Raw genomic sequence first — 24,436 nt, 5'->3', positions numbered from 1 at the left:
TAGGCTGTGAAGACTCTAAGTCCTTATCAATCGTGTACGTCCAGTTTAAAGCTGCAGACCTGATGATTAATATTTCCATCTTATTGTCAATAAATCATCAAAAACTGTCCCTGATTTGATGGTAATGTCTTTAAATGTCTAATTTTTCTCAACAAAAATTTAAAAAATATTCAGTTTATAAGAAAATAAGATAAGATAATACACAAATCTGCAAATATTTGACTTTTTTTGTACAAATTCTGCTTGAAAATCCATTTAAGTCTGAAAATCAACCACTAGATTCGCTTACACCACAATGCTAGAGAGGTGCATGATGGGATATGAAGTCATTTTAAAGCTAGCATCAACGCAGCTACAACACACACTCTGTCCTGTCTTCCTTCTCTTTTCTCTCTCTCCTCTGAGCTTCATTTTCTTTCCTTTCATCCCTCCATCACTTCATCCATCCATCCCTGCAGGAGTCACTCTCTCCTCCTCCTCCTCCTCCAGCAGTTGTCTCTGAGCTCAACAAGCGACACATTCATCCCCTATAAATCCACACACACACACACACACACACACACACACAGCAGCTGGCACACACACCGCCTGCATATCTGCAACACAACTGGACGTGTGTGTCAGAGTGTGTGTGTGGGTAAGAAAGTCGACATATTTGTAGGCTGACAGATACTGGTGTGTGTGTGTCGGGGAGAGGAGGTGGGAGGGGGAGAGATGAGTCCACACACACACACACACACACCACACACACACACACACACACACACACACACACAGCTGGCCACATCCATAACAGGCTGTTGTTATCCCTCTCTCTTCAGTCTATCAGGGAGTGTGTGTTCTCTCAACACCAACTGACTACAACTGCTGAGTGTGTGTGTGTGTGTGTGTGTGTGTGTGTGTGTCAGTCACTCAAAGATCCTTCAAACCTGAAACTCATCTATTAACTACAGAGTCGACTGACAGACGATCAATCAGCAGCTGCTTTGATAATCAATAAACAGGGTTTTCCAGCTGCTGGAGTTAAAACATGTTCAGTTTAACGTCAGGACACAGTCGCTTTTTATAACGTTAGAGCTTCAATATTAAACCAGATGAAGGATTTTAGTCGTCAGACGTCTGGATGTGAAGTTATCAGAGAAACAAGCTGAGCTAACGTTAGCAGCAGCTCAGCTCCACCAAACTCCATCAGAAAAACTCTGATTTTTAACATGAAGCTGTTTGACTCAGAGTTTTCCTGGTTTGAATCAGCTGCTCTGTTTGTTTTAGAGAGGAGGAGACCTCTGAGGAGGATTCAGCTCCTGGTAAAATCCCCCTGAATCACTGAACACTGAAGGCTAAAAACAAGCTAGGCTAATGTTAGCGGTAGCTCAGCTAACAGCCAAAGAGCACTGAAAAAACACAGATTTTTAACATGAAACTACTTTATCCAGTATTTTTCCGGTTTTAATCAGCTGCTCTGTTTGTGTTGGAGAGGAGGAGGCCTCTGAGGAGAACTCAGCTCCTGGTAAAACCTCCTGAACCATGAACACTGAAGGAACTGAACCTACAAATGAAATGTGAAGAGCTGTTTAACAATGAAATCAAGGTTGGATGAACTTGTGGAAAACCCTGAATTAACCCAACAGGTTTGGTTCCAGCTGGTGTCACACAGTTGTTCAATCATAAAACTCTAACTGGTAAAATATTGGTTATCAATACTTAATCATAATCTGATCATATGAGAAGTGAAAAGTGCAATAACTGAGCTGAAGAGTGATTCTCTGATTAGTTATCAATAGATTATCATCCTGTCATTGATTACAGACTCACAGCAGTTTCATGAGTGTGTGTTAGTGTGGCGTAACATGTGTGTGTGTGTGTGTGTTGCCTTGAGGCCTCTGAGCATGCTCGTACATGCCAAAGCCGGTTTGAGCTCCGGACTTATTCAACACACACACACACACACACACACACACACAATTGTCCTGTATTTCAGGTGATGAAAGAGCTGAGAGGGTTTACTTTGCATACAGAAAGAGATGGAGAGAAAAGAAAGGAGGAGGAGGAGGAGGAGGAGGGACAAGAGGAGTCACACCCAGCCCCTATTGTTGTTGTAACTCCAGCAGCAGAAGCAGAAGAAGGAGGAGGAGGAGGTTTTCGCTCAGAGTGTGTCAACACTAAGCTGGTTACACACATCTTTTGAGTTTGTGCTGAAATATCGCTTTATATCACCACCAGACTCCATTGACAAAAACAGCGATTTTACCGAGCAGAACACAGGAGCTGCCTGCCTCCATCTGTTAGTGTGTCTGTGTTACTGTGTGACTTTCAGTGGTGGCAAGAAGTAATCAGATACTTTACTGAAGTAAAAGTACCACACAGTAACACAGACACACTAACAGATGGAGGCAGTGGTATCTCCAGTGTTCAGGCTCCTGGTTAAATTCTGTGTTTTGTCTCAATGGAGTCTGGTATGATATATAGCGAGCATGTTTCTGGTTAAACAAAAAGGATCAAAATGGAGAGAGGGAGGAAAGGAGACGAGGTAAAGGAAGTAGGGAGGAAAGGAAGGAGATGTTAGGGGTTGAAGGATGGAAGGAAAGGAGACAAGAGAAGGAGAGAGGAGGGAGGAAAGGAAGCTGAAATAAAGTTAAACTGGTCCAAACTGGAAAAAGTTTGTCTCCCCGGTAACAACAGCTGTTTAAATTACTAACACACACACACACACACACACACACAGATGTGGGATGGGAGTGTTGCAGTCAGCGAGGGCTCTGATTGGCTGAAACGTCTGGCCTTGTACTTTAGTCTGTATCAGAGGGAGAGAGGGAGGAGGAGGAGGAAACAAAGTGAGACTGTGGAGGAGGAGAACAGACAGAAAAAGGAGTGATGACATGAGGCAGAGAAAAAGAGAAGGGAAGGAGGCAAGGAAAGGAGGGAGAAAGAGGAAGAATTTGAGGAGAAAAGAGGAGAAAAAGGAGGGATGAGAAGGAGAACAAGAGAAGGAGGGGACAGGGAAAGGAAAGGAGGAGTCAGAGATGTAAGAAGGATGGATGAAAGGAGAGATGGAGGAGGAGGAGACGGGGAAAGAAAGAAAAGCAGGAAACTGAGGAGGAAACAAGAAGGAGTAGGGAGAAGGAAGGAGGGATGAGGAGGAGAGAGAGGAGCAGCATCTCTGAGGCCTCAGCTGAACTGCATCATCTAATTACATCTGAGTCGGACATGAAGGCTGAATTCTTCTGACACAAAGACGACCTTTATTGTGAAAAGAGGGGGAGTTTCTCTCCCTCCCTCTCTCTCTCTCTCTCTCTCTCTCTCTCTCTCATCATGTCTTCTCTACATTTACCTCTTCATCCTACTGAATTCAATCCCACCCACCAGCCATCCTACGACCTGATGATCCACTCATCATTTAAATAAAACATAAAGAGACAGAGGACGATCAGATGTTTAAACTTTCTGTTGAGGACACTGAGGGTTGAGGGTTTGAATCCTCACACACCGTCTGTTTCCTCGTTTACCTTCAGCCTCTTTTACAGCATCTTTTACACAGTGAGAGCAAAGGGCTGCTCCAGATAAGCAGTTAATGTGTTACTGGGGGGGGGGGTTAACTCTGACAAAGTCCAACTCTTCAGGCACCGCTGATCTCCTTTATCCTCCATCCTGGTGCTTATCGGTGCTGAAACAACACCGCCGTATCCTTCACTTCCTGTCTGGAGAGGAAGCAGGATGCAGAGGAAGGTGGGTCTGCAGGGACCCAGCATTCCTCTGTTTCAACCTAACTGACTCCCTCTCTCTCCCCCCCCCCTCCCTCCCTCACCCGAAGAGGTGAGGAGCAAGTTAACTTGTGAACAACAAGCTCCAGAACAGCTGATTTCAGCCTTTTTTTAAACTCTTATTTTGAAAAGCTGCAGAAATAAACAGGAGAGAATACAGGGAGAGGGAGACAGAGATGGAGGAGAGGATGAAGAGAAATAAGATGCAGATTGATGTGAAACAGACGACAATAATCCTGTCTGAGTGTGTGTGTGTGTGTGTGTGTGTGTGTGTGTGTGCAGGGCGTGGTGCTGAGGAGGACCAGGTTTCAGTTGAGTGAAAAGACTCAGAGCCTCTTTGTGTGTCTGCCTCCAGGGCAACACACACACACACACACACACACACACACACACACACACACACACACACCTTTGTGTATTTATGCATAGGTGTGTGTGTCCCACCACACCACTTTCCCATGGGAGGGTTTATTGTATTTTCGACTAAAAGCTGAATGGAGTTTGGTGGGCACACCTACTACTACTGCACCCACCCCCCAATACACACACCTGAGTCTACACCCCTCACACACACACACACACACACACACACCTATGGACCCTCCCTGACAAACACACACACCTACGCCCCATCCCCCCCGACACACACATCCCCCCATCACCTCCAAACACACACACATCCCCCTTTTAGAAGCACACCAGTAGAACTCCATTTAAGTTTGCAGCGTTTTTTTCATTTCTATCAGTTTGTAAATAAATTTCTTTAACAGCTGCAACAATTCGTCAACTAATCAACTAGTTGATCAACAGAGAATAATTCAGCAACTATTTTTGATCATTAGTTAAGTGTTTTTAAGCACAAATATCAAATATTTAAGGATCCAAGCTTGATTAATGAGAGGATTTGACTTTGAGATGGATTTTTTTTTTTCAAAACAAACTAAAAAAAAAGAAGATGAAGTGGTGGTGTGTCCTCCTGTATCTGAGTGTTGTGTCTGCAGACTGAACTCCACAGACAAAAAACAGCTAAATAAAAACACACAGAGCCTCAGGTCTGCTCTGTCCTCACACACACACACACACACACACACTAATATCTCCTGCAGTGAAACACACACTCAGATACATAGAAAATGTTTTTCAGAGTGAAGTCAGTTTAACGTCGATGGACAGAATCAGCTGAGTGTGTGTGTGTGTGTCATCATGATAACGACACCATGATGCTGCTGCTCTGTGTGTGTGTGTGTGTGTGTGAGGGCAGGGCTCATCTGCACAGTCTGTAATTATTACTGGTGTGTGTGTGAGTGTGTGTGTGTGTAATCCCTGAAATCCTACAATAGTGTAACCACTGAGTGTGTGTGTGTGTGTGTGTCATCGCTAAATACAAAGAGAATGATAATTAGTTAAACGCATGTCTGGGAATGGACACACACACACACACACACACACACACACACTTTGTCACATCTTCAAAATAAGAGCATCTAAAGATTCTACAGAATAAAAGTCTTTGTAGGTAAAACATCACGAAGAGAGAAGATGAGGAGACAAGGAGAGGGGACGAGGGGAGGAGACGAGAGGAGAGGAGATAAGGATAAGAGAGGTGAGGAGAGGAGACAAGAAAAGGAAACTAGGAGTGAAAACTAGGAAGTATAGAGGACAGGGAACAAGGTGAGAGGAGAGGAAACAAGGAGAGGAGAAGTAGTAACATCACTCGTTCTCCTCTCTCACATCCTGTAACCCCCCCTCCACCCCCTCCCCCTCCCCCCTCAGAGGGATGCTCAGTTAAACATGGATGGTTAAAAAAAAAAAAGTCTGGGGGCATGTCAGGCGCTGTGGTCGCCACGGAAACGAGGCGTGTCCTGTGTTTGCAGAACAAACAATGGTACCTTTTCAGAGGAGGGAGGGGCTGAGTGTGTGTGTGTGTGTGAGATTACAGCCTCGCTAACAGTCAGATTAACAGGGATTATTCAGGCCGGGTCTGTTTGCTCCATTCACATGCTGCTGCTCCGTCAGGCCACTTAAACACTCCACCACCACAACAACACAACAACAACACACACTCACATCTGCTGCACGACAACATCTAACACACCGTTACACACTTCATCATTTAACAACCAACAAACAGCAGCAGGAAGTCGCACAGCGAGCAGAGAAACACACAAACTGAATCTGGAGAAAAAGAGAAAATGACGCAGCAGAAGAGTTTGGTTTGTGAATAAAATCAGACTGAAGCTGCAGGAGGAACTGGAGGAAATTTAACACACACACACACACTTTACTAAAGTTGTGATTGCGGTTAAAACTCAATCTACCTGTGTTGACTTTACCACCATAAACTACACTGTTATTTGCATGCTCTCTGTCTCCCTCGTCTCCCCCCTCTCTCCCTCCAATCCTGCAGCAGAGCAGCGACCAGCTGACAAAACTGTTTAGTCAGCAAGAAAGGGCGAGTGGGGGAGGAGGAGGGCGAGCGAGCTAGGGACAGACAGAGAAAGACAGAGAGAGAGAGACACTGGCAGCCTCCCCTCAGAGCCTCCATCAAGCTTCAGGAGTGTGTGGGACGTACCACTCTGCAGCTTCAGCGGGGGGAGCAGGAAGGTTCCACTGATCACAGAGCAGAAAGCTCAAACCTCAAACTGTCGCTTTTTAATTTAAATTTGAATTTATTTGGGTTTAGAAACTTTTCCTGCGACTTTTCACTCATTAAAAGTTTTGACTTTTTCTTTATATTTTGAATTTCTGTCCTCCATCTTTGACCTTTAATCCTGATTTAGTTTTTTAATCACAGAGAAAATTATCTTTTCAAAAAACTTAAAACTGTTTGTCAAGTTTTCTTTTTTTAGTTTAAATTTTTTCTTCTGTTTTTTTCCTGTTTGATTTAAATTTAGCTTTTAGCTTTAAGTTTGTTAGTAAGTGGACCTTTAGTGGAGACTCAAACAAACTGGTACTTTTATATTCAAACTTCATCTTTTGTTGATTTGGAAGTTTTCCCACTTACATTTTAACTTTTACCAAAGTATAATTTTTTGTATTTTGTGTGACGTAACCTCCTGAAGAAGACAGTGTGATGCAGCTGAAAGCTCCAGAAGCTTTTTTAAATCTTCTAAGTCTGTTTCCTGTTTAAAGTTTTCTGCAGGTGACTTAAAACTTGAGTTTGAAGCTTTCACTTTTCAGAAGATTTTAAATATCTTTGTCACAGGATGAGGAAAAGCTCTGCCTCGTCAAAATAAAATTCTGCAGAAACAGGAAGACGACGTCGTGGAGTTTTTGGTTTTCCTGTGAGTTTTACTTTGAAGAGATGGCGCAGCAAACGCTTCCTCATTCTGTGCAGCAGCAGTTTGGAGAGTTCAGACTTGTTTTATTTTGATAAAACTGCAGGATGTTGTGTGTTGTAGCTGCAACACAGGACAGGGTGGAGCTGCCTCCTCAGCTTCAGTAAAAGCTGGAGGTGTGTTTGAGCAGCACTGAGACAGACGGACGTGAGGATGGATGGATGAAGAGCGGAGGAATGAAGTGTAGGACAGACCTGTTGTATGGGATGCCAGCAGAGGCTGAGAGCTGTGGGTGTGGTGAGACTGTCCCGCTGATAAGCAGCTTGTGGAGCTAACTACCGCTGCAACGGGAGTGTGTATATCAGCCGTCCACACACACACACACTCACAGCCACCTTCACCCTGTTTGCAGCAAATAAAGCCGTATTTACTGCGAGTCCAAAGTCCGAGCGCCTCGGCTGTGAAAGAATGTCACAACGGATGGAGGGAGGAGGAGGGAGGAGGAAACAGAGGGAATATCTCAGAGGAGAGGGAGGGAGGAGCTGAGGAGATGAAAGGCAGGAGGAGGAGGAGGATGCTCACAGACGCTTATCTTTAAAGTCAGTTTATGATTTTATGTGTTTAAGACCAAACTGCTGCTGGTTACATTTAAAGGAGCAGCGAGAGTCTGAACGTCAGGTATCAAACTACAGGTGGTCACACGTTTCATCCGACGGTAACTCTCTCAAATCCAAACACACACACATGAAACTAACAGACAAACATGAATCATGTGACCAATGGAGAAACCACAGATTAAGATTTTACATTAAATAAAGAGAGAGAGGGGGATGGAGGATGGAGGGGTTAACGGGAAGTGAAGCAGCCTCTCATCAGGAGAGCAGAGGAGGAGATGGAGGAAGTGGAGAAACAATAGCTCCTCTCTCTCCTCAGTGTTGGTCCATGTGAAGCCTTTATTATTATCAGAGAGACACAGAGAGTTACGTAAGCAGAGATGTTGTTCGTCCTCTGCTGCCGAGCTCCCACAAAAAAATCAACAACTCAGAAACAAAAAACCAAAGAAAACGTCACCACAGTCAGAAAGATGCTGAGAATGATTCTGAAACCATCTGTGCACCAAACTCCAGCCAGTTTTCTGCGATTTAACAGACAAATCTCAAATACAAAGACACGAAGCATCAAACAAACAGTAAAAACCAACAGGAGCTTATCAGCACCAGACAAGCAGAGTTATGTAAATGTCCCTCTGTAACAAACTCATCAGGTCAAGGCCGAAGACGAACAGAGCCACAACTGAAACACAGTTAAAGTTTCTACTGATCCTGGCTTCATCGTGTGAGAGGTTTCCAGGTTTAACATCAGACACATTCGACATCTCCACATCTGATGTTTTTAAACTCTCAGAGGATAAAGACTGGAGTTTAACAGGAGGAAAACTTTGCTGCCTCCAATGCAAAACTTCATTTAGAAAACGGGCATTTTTAAAACGACAGAAATACGTAAACGGGCCTGAGTCACAATGAAGAACTTGAATCACAACAGAGGAGATTAATGGATAAATCTATAACAAAGTTTAAAAGAGGAAAATCAAAATTAAAACGATGAGAAATGAGACTGGAAAGAATAAAAGAGAGTAAAATTCCCAAAATCTAATAAAATAAAATGTTTCCAGAAGCCTTGTTTTGATTACTGTGTTAGAAATGTGAAAAATCTGAATCTGGAATCTGTTTGAGAAGCTGCAACCTATAAAGTTTTTACCTTTTTTACTTAGAAAACGATTTAATTAAGTTTCTGTCAATGGACGATCTGATGAATCAATTAATCAGAGCTGCAATGACCGATCAGCTAATTGATCAGTCAATATATTAGAAACTTAAATGATCATTTTAGTCATTTTTCGAGCAGCAAAGTCAAATATTGCTGAGGATTCTCTGCTGAATATTCTTGGGTTTTAAGAAGCTGATCAGACAAATATCAGATATTTTCTCTGTGATCAATAATCAATCTGTGAAGAAAATCATCTTCAGCTGCAGCTACAACGTCGAGTCCTCGTCATGTGAAGCTCGAGGCCAAACAGAGAAGACTGTAATATTTACTCTCTCTAACTATAGCGTATTCACTGCTATATAAAGACGGTGGTCTGTGTGTGTGTGTGTGTGTGTGTCAATATAACCGAGCTGCCTCCAGCCTAAATTTAAACCCAGTGACGAGACCACAAGGTTCAGAGAGTGTGTGTGTGTGTGTGTTGATACCAACCCCACAGAAATACATGGGAGGAGGCCCATCAGACGACACACTAAACTCTGTGTGTGTGTGTGTGTGTGTGTGTGTGTGTGTCCTACTTTAGCGCTATTCATCCCTCGTCTCTCGTTACACTCATCCTCTTCTTGTCTCTCTCTCCGTCAGGACTCAGCGCTCAGTTCTGAGCTCTCACCGCTGTATTGATCTGTTTATTGGTGATCAGACGTGATGAGAGGTCACATGACTGATTCAACTCATCAGCTAATTACGGTAAACCTGCAGATTATCCCGATCAATAGATTTGTGTATGAAACGTCAGGAGAGAGCAACAAGTGCACAAAACCCAACGATATTCATGTACGACAAAGAGAAGAAATCCTCGAACTTTTGCTTAAAAAAAATTATAAAAAAGATTTTTCAGTTACCAAAATACGGAGGTGAATTTCCAGTTGATCGACTAATTGATCAATAGACTAAGTGATAAAGCTCTAAATAACACAACTAGCATGAGAGCCTGAGGACTGAAGCGGACTGACAACGTTTCGTACGACTTGTTTGAAAAATGTCGGTAAATAACGAAAGTTCCTGTTTTAATGTCCCGTGAAAATTAGTCCAAAACTAAAAGACGTTTCATAAACTTTAAAACATGACAAAAAAAAGCAGCAAATACTTTGAATTTTTACGAGAAAAATCGATTACTCAATTAGCAAAATAGTTACTTCTGATCGGCTGATTGATTAGTCGACTTGTTGCTGCAGCTCTGAACAAAAGATGCGATAAAAAGACCATAACAGATCAATTAAATAGTTTCAGCTGAGCCTAATGAACTCCATTAATCGATAGTTTTTCAGTTTAGTTTCTCACTGTTTTCAATCACTGAACATAAACGACTGAACAGAGAAAATAACGATCAGATTAACTGATGATTAAAGTTGTTAGAGGATAATCAGAGGAAATTAGGAGGAAGCGCGTGTCGGTTAAAATTCTCAGGAAACCAACAGGTCCAAACACGAGTATCTGTCATTTATCTCTTCTGCATAGAAACAACATGAATTTCTTTGTAAAAGCTATAATCTGCTCTGAGTTTCCCTCCAGGACGTCTGATCCACCTGTGACTCACCTCCACACCTTCAGAGGCAGCGAGCATCCTCCTGACCTGACGACACCGCCCGAAACCCTGAGTCACCGCTAACGCCTGCAACAGCGCCAAGTGTTTACAACACCGCTTCCTGAAAACTCAGCACTCTGAATTATTCAGACACAGCACAGATCGTCTCTGAAGGAAAAGGGTGTTTTTTAAATTGTGTCAAGGAATCGTTCCTGGGAAAACACAGACTTTATTTTTAGTAACTTGGAGTTTAGTTACAGTTACAGGCTCAGTGTAGTCGGAGGTGAAGCTGTTACTTAATTTTCTGCAGTGGTGAAAAGTACTATTTTAAAGGTAATTGTACTTCATTTAAGTATTTTCATTCTCTGCTACCTTATACCTCTACTACACTATATTTCAAATGTACTTTTTACTACTTTCACCTTTAGTTACTTTGCAGATTCAGATTACTGACACTAAATATGTGTGATTATGGTTTAAGAGAATACGTTATTGATCCCTGATCAATCAAACAGCTTCCACTACCAATAATATGTTGTGAAACGTGCTACAATAACTACACAAGATTTCAGTCGTAAATTTACGAGAAAAAAATGAAAAATTTATGAAAAAAAAAAACAGGATATTCTGAGATGAAAGTGGTGAATTTAAAAAAAAAGCTGAAATTTATGTGAAAAAAATCTGGACACGCTCTAAGATTAAATTCGTAAATCTACGAAAAAAAAAACTGATATTCTATGAAGATGAAAGTGGTAAATTTACAAGAAAAAAAAGAAGATTGAGGTCGTAACAGAAGCTTGAAACTTCTCCGAGATTGAATCATCACACCACAGCCGTGCATTACACCTGCAGTTAATGAGCTAATAAAATTAGCAAATTATAGTTTTGCGATCAGATTTAGCAAAAAAAGAGTCGCTGTTCTGCGATTGGATGTGGCGTTTCCTGTTTCTTTATTCTTGCAAATTTATGACTTTTAAATCACGTAAAATATTTTTGTAATTTTTTGTTTAGAGTATTACCCCGGATATAATGCCGTAAATTAGCCGTAAAATAACACCTGACACAGGTTCCTTTTAACATTTTAACAAAAAATTAAAATACCTGAGCTGAATATTGATTTCTGCATCCAAACCTACTAAAAAAGCAGATCTATAAGTGAAACAGCATCAGAAACAGTTGTGGTTTGAAGGAAAGTTTTGTTTCACTTTCACACCTGGAGACTCCACCAGACTAAAGGCAGAGGTGGTGGATTATTTATTTAACAGCCTCACTGATTTATAGACTCTGATAAAGTAAAGCTGAATTTACCCTTTAATACTTCCATGTTAATCATTTAAACTTTTATATCTTTTCTCTTCAGCTCTGAGGTTTAATATAACTCTGAAAATATGTCTCTGACTGAAGGAAATGTTAAAATAAAAGCATTTAAACCTGATTCTGTCAGTTCACTGAGTCTTTAGATCAAACATGGATCCTCTGTGGAGGGGGAGGGGGGATGGTGATGAGCCATTTGGTCCAGACTGAGGTGTAATAGTTTGACTCCCACCCATCCCCCGCCCACCACACCTCTACATCTACATCCTGACTGTCTGAGACGGCCCCCACCCAGATCAGAAACAAGCTGAACCTCCGCCCTGATGAAAAACACTGGCTTTTAATCATCAACACACTCGACTGAATAAAATCTCTCTCTGATCTGCTGAAACACACTTCAACAACTTATTCTGCAACAAACACACAAACACCAACCACAGTTTCCCGGAGCCTAAAGTGACGACTTCACGTTTCATTTTGACCGATCATCACTTAATAAGTCAAAGATATTCAGTTTGTCGCAAAAGACAAAAGCAGAAAATCAGCTGAGGATCACTTAAGTCAGGTTTCAACACACAAAAAAGTCAGATTTCAATTGCATTAAGTCAGTTTTTAATGCATAATGTCAAAGCTTTATGCGTTAAGTCAACATTTAGCTTAAAATTGTGTTAAAATCACTTAAGCTGATTTAAGTTTTAACACTTAAATCATGCTTAATGCTTTAAGAGGCACATCTTAATGCTTAAAACCATGTTTTAAAACTTCAAAAGTCAAGTTTTAAGATGCTGTAAAGCTGACGTCGTCACATTTTAAAACCTAAAAGCTTAGGTTTTAAAATGCCACTTTAACGCTTATGAAGTTACATTTTGTTGCTAAAAAAGTCAAATTTAAGGCTTAAAAAGTCACGTTTCAAAACTTTAAAACATCTGTTGTGTAATCTTTTCGTCACCACTTGTTGACATGTTTCAGTCTGTAGTAAAAAGCACTTAAGTTTTTGAACAGAGGAACTCCTGCTCCTGAGAGTTCTGTAGTTTTATTCTAATGATGCCGACATGTAAAGCTGCAGATCACAGCTCAACTTTCACCCCAAACACCCTGATTCTCCCCCTCTCCTCCTCCTCCTCCTCCTCCTCCTCCTCCTGTCAGTCGGGGGATGGAACATAATCTTATCTAAAAAAGGCGGGTCTATAAATAGAGGCCGGGCGCAGAAGGAGAAGGAGAGGAGGAGAAGGAGGAAGGAGGAGTAACGTTCACTGTCTGAGGAGCTGATGGTGTCCCTCAGCAGGACGTCACCGACGCACAAACACCACGACGTGCATCACTCGTGTGTGTGTGTGTGTGTGTGTGTGTGTGTGTGTGGTAATCCAGGGTCGAGTCACACTGCTGCAGCTCGCGCTCTGATTGGCTCTGACGAGGTCATGTGACCAAGCACAGGAGCGTCGACCTGCTCGCTGTCTTTCTCAGGTGGTTTTCAAATAAACAGAGTGAATATTCACGGAGCTGCAGCTCGAAGAGGAGACGAAAATACATTTCATCCTTAATTTATACACAACTCTACAGTTAATTAACTTACTGATCATTTTCTTGATTAACAGGTGAAAGATTTTGTTGGTAAAGTGTCAGAAAATGCACATTTTAATTTAGTAAAATCAAAGGTGACGTCTTTAAATCCAACATATACTTCAAATCTTTACATCTAAGATTAATGATGAGTCTTCTGTCTAACTGCAGCTCTGCTGTTTGATCTAAAACAAGTTGTTCACTGTGAAATTACAGGATAAGTCAATTCATTGTTTCACTGAACAACTGAAAAACAATTAAAGGTTGTTTAAGTCAGTTTTCTGCAGCAACTTCCTGCGTCTGAACGAGTATCTGCTGCTCTTAAGACAAAGAGTCGTCAGGTGTTTTCTGAGGTCGTCTGTTAAATCATGTGATTGAAACTGTGTGAATCAATACAGAGTGTGTGTGTGTGTGTGTGTGTGTGTGTGTGTGTGATTAACTGAGGTTAATGTGTCTCCGAGGGAAAACGAGAGTTTTTAATTAGCCGCTTCATTTCAGTCTCTGTTCAACACAAACGTCCCACTGAGGCTCCTCATTAACTCACACTCATTCACTCATTCATTCACCCTGTTTATACACACTCACACACACACACACACACACACACACACACACAGGACTACCCTGTAATTATCAGCGTTAATAACTCAGACCTCACTGACTTTTCCTCTGATCATAATCTTTAAATATTTTGTTGAGAATCATCTTGAGTCTTAAAAAGAGGATAAATCTGTATTTGTACTCTACAATATAATTATTTCACCAACGAGGATGAATGTATTTTTATTTATTCTATGTGTTTACTATAAGATACAGGCATTTATTTCAAAATAAAAGAAGCTAAACAGGATATAACTAATAAATTTGGAGAATAAAAATAAAACAATTTGTTTTATACTATACTGTATTCTCTTGTAGACTTTATATAAATTAACATTTTCAGAAATGTATTTACTGTTGTTTCTAAATGATCAATGATTCAAATCATTCAAACAAAGACTTTGAATAGAAATAACTTTAAAATACATGTTGTTTTATTTGTATTTAACTATAAATAAAATCACTTCAACTAAATAAAATAAAGTTCTGGATGGTTTTTCCGTCTCTGTGAGGACACAGAACCTGACAGAGGATTCACTGATCACTAATCAATAATCAATCAGCCCTGATCAAACAGTTTTCTCCTGAAGGAGTCGACCAGTCACAGTCGGTTGGTTTCAAACTTTTATCACCTGCACAAAACAAACACCTGAGCGTCAAGCTGCATCATGTCTGTGACTGCAGGCTGTGTGTGTGTGTGTGTGTGTGTGTGTGTGTGTGATTTCATTTCCCACAAAACTGCACTCACAATGGAGGATGCCCCCGTCGCACAAGACAGTCTTTGTGTGTGAGTGTGAGTGTGAGTGTGTGTGTGTGTGTGGTGACACATCATCGACTACATCATCGGCTGTCAGCATTTTAAAATGTCCCCCACCACAGAAGAAGAAGAAGAAGAGGAAGAAGAAGAAGAAGCAGCAGCTGTTCTCCTCTTCCAGCATCCTCAGCTCAGAGACGCAGAGACTCGACATCCACTTTGATGTTTTCATTAACACCCCCCCTCCCCTCCCCTCCCTGTCCCCCCCCCTCCTTCCCCCACTCTCCCCCCTCCCTCCCCTCTCACACCCAGCATGCATCTCTTTTTGAAAACGCCGCCTCTGCTCCACGAAACGAGGAGAGAAGAAGAAGAAGAGTGGAGTTAAAGTTTCCCCCTCAACGAGAAGAGAGAGGGAGGGAGGGAGGAGAGAGAGAGAGAGATCTGCGCCTGTCGCCGAGGGCCCAGCTCGGCCTCAGTGTTGAATTTCGTAATGGAATGCTAACTGCTCATCCGGATCTCTCCTCCTCCTCCTCAGGAGGAGGAGGAGGAGGAGGAGGAGGAGGAGGAGAGGAGGACCAACAGCAGCAGGAGTACAACTATCATCTGAAAAAGCATCAGAACTCACAACCACGGCCTTTAAACGCAGAGAAAAGGTTTATGAGGATGCTAAAGGGACTGTCCCGCCAAAATAAAAGCACTGTGAAGCCTCTGCACGCTCTGTGCTGAAGGCACTAAACTAGATGCTTTTAAACTGAATAAAGTCAAAGTAAATTCATTAAAGGAGGTAAAAACACAATAAAAACAGATTCTGAGGAGCACAAGCATCACTATTATGATTTAAACTATATTTAAATTAACCATGAAGTCACTACAAGCTGCCACAAACACATTTAAACCCACTTAAAGCTGCAGAGTCAGAGTCATGTTTCCAGTCTGAATATTAAAACTGACTGAAGCTGACTCCACTCATACATACAGGATCATTATAGGAATTAAGTCAACACAACAACCACTCTGTACCAGCTGGAAATAATAGAAATGAGGATAAATTCATCATAAGACGGAAACAAATAAGAGTTAAACAGGTTGAAGTGTAGAAGTTAAAGTTACTGTAAACTCATTATTAATATGGAGAGTAGAAACTGTAATAAAACACGCTGTTAACTCCCATAAATACTCTTTAAACCCCTGCATATAAATACTGTGGAGGTTAAAGACGCAGTAAAACTGAATGAAGTTGCTATAAATCGCTGTTGATTTCTACAAATGCTCTAAAAACTGTAACAATAAAAACTTTACATCTAATGATCATAAATACACTTTAAATCCTCTACTAGATTATAAGACACCATCAAGTCAGATAAAGTTACTATGAACTCACTGATTACATCAACACCAGATCTTTGGTGTTAATTCTCATCTAACCTCCATAAACCCACAGGTACAGACAGAGCAGGGGAAGACATCCAGTTGATTAAGTTGCTGTAAACTCACTGTTTGTTACTACAAATACACAAAAAGTCGCTGTGTGATGATTATAGATACACAAACTGCCATAAAGCATTCGTTTAACTACCACAAATGCAATTTGCATGGCTACATGTGGACACTGCAGGAGTTAGAGATGCTGTAAAGTCACTAATCATTACTATAAAGAGTAAATACTGCCTTTAAGTATGAGAAATGTAGTGTAAAATCAGATTTAACAGCCATAAAAACACTTTAAATCCCTGCATGTGGACACTGCAGAGGGTAGAGATGCTGTAAAGTCAGATGAAGATACTGTAGATTACTACAAACACATTAACAGTCGCTGTGTGATGATTATTAATATACAAAACGAGTAAAAACACGTCAGTGTCAGTTTAAATTCACCTTTAACTACCACTAATTCACTTAAAATGGCTACAAATGGACACTGAGGGTTAAAGATGCTCTGATGTTGGATTAAGTTACTATAAACTCACTAATCTTTATTATAAAGAGTAAAAACTGCCATTAAAAGTGTAAACTTGACATAAATTCACATTTAACCACCATTAAAACACTTTAATCCGCACATATGGAACTGCAGAGGTTACAGATGCCTCTACGTTGGTTAAAGTTGCTATAAACTCACTGGTAATGACTTAAAAAGCGCTAAAAGTTTTAAAATTGATAAGTTAAAGTGGATTTTCTTGGTAAAAGTCGAGTTTGAGTTCCTGAGCAGGGAGGTGGAGAGAGGTAGAGAGACATAGGGCGAACACGGGAAGAGAGAGAGAGAGAGAGAAAATCCCTAGCAACCATTATCTCACCAGTTCAGCCCTGAGACTGAGACAGAGAAGCCCCATCAACTCATCTCCTCTCCCGGCCTCTCACACACCCAGCCCCGGCCCCGGCCCGTCAATCATTGACCCGGAGCAGAGATAAGAAAGTCTCTTTGACACAGTAAAGCCACTTTATTAGATTTAACCGCCGCGGCCAGCATCCTCCGCCGTGTACCAACACGGAAAAAAACCGACGACGAGGCTAACGGCTAACACTAAAGAAAAGTTGCTAAAGTCGACGGTTGGAGGTCGGAGGGGGTTAAAGTGTCGGAATAAACCGTGAGTTAACGTTTAAAATGGAAGTTAAAGCGACGGATGATGTCGAAAGACAGAAAAGAGAGACCAAGGAGGGAGAGGGGGGAGGAGGAGGGAGGAGGGGGGAGGAGGTGGATGCAACAGGCGTCACGTCGATGCTGCTGCTGCTGTTGCTGCGCGTAACCGGAGACGGTGGAAAAAGTCTCCGAAACGCGGCGAAAAGTCGCCCAACAGCAGCGGGAACTCGCACACGTCGAGCGACGAGGCGACCCGGGCCTCCTCGTCGCCGCGTCGGTGCAGTTTATAAATGAACAGTGGTCGGTTTCTGGTTAAATATGTCTGGGCAAGGTCACGGCAGCAGCGTCGAGCTAGCAGCCGTTAGCTAGAATATGACCGGAAGCTCGGCGCTGTGTTCCTACAAAATAAAACGCACCTCAAGCTTACATTAAACTTCTTTTACAGAGTTTTTCTGGTTGTAAAAGTTGTGTATTTACATTTATATAAAGGTATACTCTTTTATTAACAAACACAGTGTACATAACTCCGGTTAAAGTGAGTTCTTAACACGATGCTGTGGTGCATTTGCAGCAACAACCAGTTGATGTATTTATTACATCACTGGAAAAGAGTTTTCAGCTATTTTTAGAGTCCAGTAATCCTTTAAGACTATTTTTTTGAAGCAAAAATGCAGAATGCAGACTAGTTCCTGCCTCTGAGATGTGAAGAAATTTGTTTTACATCGTCATATCTAAAAGTAATCTGATTATCTTTAATACTAATAAACTGATGTAAGAAAAAAACAACTTTACATGTGTAACCTTTGGTAGAAATAATAAAAGAAAAGCTCCAGAGCCTGAGATAATGCCCTCAGATGCTCTGACCCATAAATATATCCAGTTTTCTACCATGTGTGACCAAGAAAACTCACACTGGAGAAGCTCAAACCACCAACTGTGTTTAAAGGATGAATAGTACAGTGAAAATATTTTTCTATCTGGTCAGATAAAAGAGTATTTCACAGATCCTCACAGCTTCAACTGCCCTAGTAGATGAAGGTTGGTGTATGTCTAAATATAAGGATGACAATCACAAAGCAGCTGCATCACTTTCTCCTCCAGATATTTTCTATAAGTCTGAACCTCCAGAGAGAATCTGAATCAGGTAAAACATCCACAAAGTCACTCAAACCAACACATTCACAGCTCAATCGCCTCCAGTAAAAACTTGCGCATCAACAGGTGGTTTTACTTTGAAAGCGCGCACCGGAAGCAGCGGCGCTGGTTGCCGTCAACTTGCCGGTGGTGTCTGGTAGCTTTACACATGGCCACTAACAGCGAGGCTCCGACCAAAGTGCACCCGAGATATGGATGCTCGACTCCGGCGGCGAGCAGACTTTGAACCCCCTCCTGCCACCCTCCCCGCGGGGCAAAACCACCAAACAACAGCCCCGAACGTGCACGCGGGGGATAAAGTTGCACCAAAAGTCGAAAAAACAACTAGTTGGTGATAATTAGCTGAAGTAGGGTGAATGAGGAAGAGAGCTGGGGTTGAATTCCACCGCTTGGATGCGCATCAAACTAGGAAGCAACACGGAGAGGAGAGAAAAAACTCTTCTCCCTCCCGAGCCGAGTCCACATCTCAGCCTAAACTTTACTTTTAAAGCCACAACAAGTCCAAACTCCTCGACCCCCCCTCCCCAAAGAACCGACCCGCACCCCGGGCACCGAGTGAAGCGAGCGCCCGGAGCCAGAAAAGCAGCAAAACACAGCGATGGAGAGGCAGAAAAGGCAGACTTACGCTTGACTTTGTTGGGGTTGGGCTGCTTGCGCCGAGACATCGTGGCGAGGATGATGATGGTGGTGGTGGGGGCGATGATGATGATGGTGAACGGCGGTGATGGTGGATGATAAAGGGGGGGATGAAGAAAAAAAAGAAGGGAGAGAGAGAGAGAGGCTGCAAACTCGCTCCGGAGAGGAGAGGAATCAAAATGGCGTTTCCGAAGGGATGTGCAAACTTGGACAAACTTTACTCCGGCTTCTCCTCCTCCTCCCTCCCTCCCTCCTCCCCTCCCCACCCCTCCCCTCCCTCCTCCACAACCTCCTCCTCTACTGCTTCTCTTCCTCCCTTCTCTCTCCTCTCCCGGAGGAAAGGAGGAAAGAAAAAAAAAAAACTCGAGGGAAGAAGTCGTCGAGAGGAAAACGTTTAGTTTTAGTTTTATTTTAATTCCTCCGCGGACTCCCAGCCCCGTCCCCCCTCCTCCCCCTCCTCCCCCCTCTCTCTAAACCTGATAAGTAAAGCTCATCACGTGTTGTCTCTCCAGTCTCCAAGGGGACGTGGCCACCAAGCATCTCTTCTCTTTCTCGCACGCGGAGTTTACGCGTTACCGCGTTACTTCTTTTACCCGGTAACGACCCGGTGAACGGATCAGTGATGGAGGAGGAAACGATCCCGTGTGTGGATCATTTCAAACCTCCGCGGAGCAGCTTTATTCACGCGCTTCTATCCAACTTTTCACCGTTTTTACGCAACAAATCTGCGCTTTGACGCGTAAATTGCGCACATGCGTCACTTTAAAGCAACTTTAACCCCCAAAATATCACTTTAAACTTTATTCATGCACTCCTGAATCTCCTCTGCATCACTGCTCCTCAGGTAAAGTCGCTCTCTGTCTTTACTGCAGCTTTATTTTGGCGCTGAAACGCGCTCCAAACTCGAGTTTTCTCACTCGGTGTAAAAGATAAACAGAAACCATCCGCGCTGTTTCAGCCACTCTGAGACTTCAGGCTGCGGCCGCACCTATCGCGAGGTTTGAGCGGAGGAAGGCGCGGGGGGAGAGGCAGATATCGCGGGCTTTGGAGAGAAGAAGGATGCCAACCGTCAGGCTTTGGGAGTGGAAGGGGGGAGGAGGAGGGAGGCTGCTACTGCTCCTATAGGGAGGTGAGGGTGAAGTAATGAGCTGACTGGAGTTAGTGCTCTCATCAACACACATGAGCTCTGGTTTCATCTTTAAATCTAATTCATCAGCGCCACATCTACCTGTAAAAACACCCCGCAGGTACTGACATTTAGAAAATGCTCTGGTAAAAAGAAAAGTCATTCCACCTTAAACTCTTAAAAGACAAGTAAAAAGTATTTTAAAAGTGTAAAAGTGAAGTAATCCAATCAGTGTTTCAGGAAACAGTAAAGTACTTATGTTAAAGAAAAGTGAACTCATCTTAAACTTTAAAAAGTTAAAGTTATTCCATCTTAAAACGTTTTAACTAAAGGAAACCGTTAAAAGTAAATACAGAAAGAAACAAGTAAAATATGTTCATCTCAAAATAAAGTAAAGTAAAGTAATCTCATTTTAAACTCTTAAAAAATAAAGTTATTCTATTTCAAACCTTAGTAAAGTTAAAATCCAAATCTAATGTCTAAGTAAAGGTAAAGTAAATCCATCTTAAAATGTTGAAAGTGAAGTTGTAAGTAAAGTGAAGCCATTTGAAGATGTTGGGGACAGAGAACAGTAAAGTCCTTCAGTACAAAGTGACGTGAACTCGTGTCAAAGGAAAGTCATTCTGAAAGTAAAGTAACTGAAACCAGGAAAGTAAAAAAAGTAAAAGTAACTGAAGCTGTGTGAACAGAAATCTGAAACCATGAAGTAAAGTTATGAGTAAAAGAAGCTGAAATACACTGAATGACCTGCAGAGGTGATGAGGACGTGGTGTGTGTTCTGAATAATAACAGCAGCAGCTCCTCTGTCCTCTGTCCTCTCCTCTGTCCTCTCCTCTGTCCCCTGTCCTCTCTCCTCTGTCCTCTCTCCTCTGTCCTCTGTCTTCTCTCCTCTGTCCTCTGTCCTCTCTCCTCTCCTCTCTCCTCTGTCCTCTGTCCTCTCCCCTGTCCTCTCTCCTCTGTCCCCTGTCCTCTCCTCTGTCCTCTCCCCTGTCCTCTGTCCTCTCTCCTCTCCTCTCTCCTCTGTCCTCTCCCCTGTCCTCTCTCCTCTGTCCTCTCCCCTGTCCCCTCTCCTCTCCTCTCTCCTCTGTCCTCTCCCCTGTCCTCTCTCCTCTGTCCTCTCCCCTGTCCCCTCTCCTCTCCTTTCTCCTCTGTCCTCTCCTCTGTCCTCTCCCCTGTCCTCTCTCCTCTGTCCTCTCCCCTGTCCCCTCTCCTCTCCTCTCTCCTCTGTCCTCTCCTCTGTCCTCTCTCCCCTGTCCCCTCTCCTCTCCTCTCTCCTCTCTCCTCTGTCCTCTGTCCTCTGTCCTCTCCTCTGTCCTCTCCCCTGTCCTCTCTCCTCTGTCCTCTGTCCTCTCCCCTGTCCTCTGTCCTCTGTCCTCAGACCGGAGCTGGAGCCTAAATTTAAACGCTCTCCCTGTTTCATTGTTAAATTTAGTGCGAGCGGCTCGACTCCTCGCTCGCTGCACATCGAGTTCCTCTCCCACATTCCTGCCAGCCCTCCATCTCCAGATACAGACCCCTCCTCCCCATCCTCCTCCCCCTCCTCCCATCATCCCCTGCTGGAGAGAGGAGCACACAGGCATCTCTCCTCCCATCACACCCCTCCTCCTCCTCCTCCTCCTCCAGCCCTGCAGGCGGCTGCAGCAGAGCAGGAAGAGTCTCTCTCGGGCTGGTTCGGCCTGTTGCTGATGAAGGAGGGAGGAGGAGGGGGGAGGGAGAGGGAGGAGGAGGGGGGGGCTGATGGGAGGATTTGGGTGTTACCAGCAGTTTGGTTTGTGGGTAAATAACTTCAAAAAGTGAGAGCAGTTTTATTCAGGAGACTCTAACACTGATTATACAGGAATCTGAGAAACAACTCAGAGGTACTTGTACTTCTCCTCTGCTACATTTACAGGAAGAATACTGCACTTTGTACTCATTACAAATACCTGACAGCTGTGCTTACTAGTTACTTTACTAATGAATCTGTCCAACACACATGTTGTTTGACCAGTTGAACAAAACAAACGCTGTGAGGATGTCACTTTAACTCTGGTTCACTGTGACGGACATTTCTTACTTTGTGTTTTACTTCAAATCTTACAACTGTAGTAAAATGTCAAGTATTTGCATTTTTAAAAAAATCCTGAAAATGTAGCAAAAAGTAATTATGCCTTAAATCCTTTAAAATATAGTTAAAAAAGATTCCAAAAGTTAAATAACTCCATCTTAAAAAGTAAAGTAATCCCATCTTAAAATTCTTTAACTTATAGTAAGGAGAGTAAAAAAATAAAGTAACTCCATCTTAAAATCTTTAAAGTAATATTTTAAAAGTAGAGTAATCCCATTTTAAAATCTCTAGTGCAGTAAAAAGTGATGTCATTCCATCCTGAAACTGTAAAAAGTCTAAAAGTAAACTACGTCCATCTAAAATTCTTAAGAAGTATTTTAAGAAAAGTATGAAAGTAAAGTGAGTCTGTAAACTTATGTAGCGTATAGTAAGAAAGGTAACAACAGAGTAATTCCATCTTAAAATATTAAAATGACAGTGAATGAGCAGAGAGTTCCCTCAGGAGGAGGTGGAGACCAAAAACAGAGATAAAAGAGATTTAGATTAAACTGTAAACAAACGTTATAGTAGACGAACACTCACTGAGCAGCAGCTCTGTGGACGTCAACGCTGATGATGACACAGGTCAGAGGTCAGACTGGCTGCGGTGACTCAGGTAACTACTGTGTGGTGAGCCTCGTCTAATCAAAGTGGACTTCTGCTGAGGGAAGAACTGCCCAGTGTTGGTGTGGTGTTCCTAATAATGTGCTCACTGAGTGAATATAACCGCTAACAGCATCACATCACTAATCCCATCACTGCGTTTTCACCTGAACCGGCTGCTTTTCAATTCTAATGAGAGTGTTGAGATAGAACGAGCCCATCACTCATCATTAACATGACCTCGTTACTGTTTCCTCCTCTGATGTGAAACTCTCACAGGCCTGTCTCACTTTATTCTCCCCAACAAAATAAAAGCACCAGGTCAACATTTCAAACTGGGAAAGCAAGCACTTAAGTATCATTTTGAAGTACTTTTACTTTGTATTTCAAGAGTTTTTAAGAATAAGATCCTTTTTGTTTAAGCAGAAACATCACTATACCAGACTCCATTGACAAAATTAGGAATTATACCGAGCAGAACACAGGAGCTGCTGGAATACCACTGCCTCCATCTGTTTGTGTGATTGTGTTATTGTGTGATTTTCAGGCAGTGGAAGAAGTAATCAGATACTTTATATAAGTAAAAATACCACACAATAACACAAACAAACTAACGGTGGTTTTCCAGCAGCTCCTGAGTTCTGCTCGGTAAAATTCTTGTTTTTTTGAATGGAGTCTGGTAGCAACAAAACAGTTGTTTCTGGTTACACAAAAAAGGCTCTTACCTTTAAATAAAATCAAAAAGAGCTGTAAGACTTTAAAATAACCAACAAATACAAGTTTTATTTTTCTGACCAATGTGTCCTGTAACTCTCTGGGAGCTGTGATGCATCAAGGGAAAAAAAAGTTCACCTCTTCTGCATCCCAGCCTGAAAACCAGAGACGCAGAAGAGAGAGTGTGATGTTATTTATTGGACTGTAACCATGGAGCTGTTGCTGAGGAACGAACCATCGCCAACAAAAGGGTGGATTCATCCATTCATCCAGCGGAGGGCAGCAGGAGGAGGAGGAGGAGGAGGAGGAGGAGGAGGAGAGGCATCCCCAAACGCAGCCGAGCAGAGCCTCCACCAGAGAGGAGAATCTGAGCCGGAGGGTTTCCCAACACAGAGCGAGTTGACACAGTTGTTGTTGATGAAACTTTACACACTCCTCCTCCTCCTCCTCCTCCTGCTGCTCTTCCTCCTCCTCCTCCTCCTTCTCCATTGGAGCGTTGTCTGGACAGGCAGGCAGGCAGTCACATGAAGCCAACACCTGTCGGCAGTGTGGGGGATGACAAGCACATGCTGCTCTTGTCTCACACTGTTTCCCAACCAGCTTCAAAAACACATGTGCACGTTCGTCTCCTCCTTCACCTCCTCCTCCTCCTCCTCCGTCCGTCTGCTCCCTTCCTCCTCAACGCCAGGAAAGATGTTGAAAAGCTGAAAAAGATGCAGCTCAGACATGTGGCTCTGAAGTCGGAGGAGGAGGGAGGAGGGAGGATGGTGGTGGTGTGGGGGAGAAGAGAGGAGAAGGAGGGAGGGAGGAGGGGGAGAAAAACCGGTTTCCAATAGTGACGGATGATTTGTAGGTAACAGTTGTTTGCCTTGCAGCCTGAGGCCTGCCTCAGTTTGGAGCATGCAGCCTGGTCTGACAGAGCTGC

The 24,436-nt window shown here is 42.8% G+C and overlaps 1 protein-coding gene across 1 annotated transcript in view; it reads right to left on the bottom strand.

Annotated features, from left to right (window-relative positions):
- Positions 1-19,222, bottom strand: part of rreb1a (ras responsive element binding protein 1a) — a 56,897-nt gene extending 37,675 nt beyond the window's left edge. The window contains 1 exon segment of the mRNA XM_018663367.2: positions 18,972-19,222. Within this exon segment, the coding sequence (XP_018518883.1) occupies positions 18,972-19,011 (40 nt within the window). The 5' untranslated portion in view covers positions 19,012-19,222.
- Positions 19,223-24,436: the final 5,214 nt, after the last annotated feature.

The sequence above is a fragment of the Lates calcarifer genome, unplaced genomic scaffold (assembly GCF_001640805.2).
Source record: "Lates calcarifer isolate ASB-BC8 unplaced genomic scaffold, TLL_Latcal_v3 _unitig_5616_quiver_586, whole genome shotgun sequence".
In the NCBI taxonomy this organism is placed as follows: Eukaryota; Metazoa; Chordata; class Actinopteri; family Centropomidae; genus Lates; species Lates calcarifer.
Note: the sequence above shows the minus strand (reverse complement) of the source record. Positions and strands in the feature narration are given on the sequence as shown.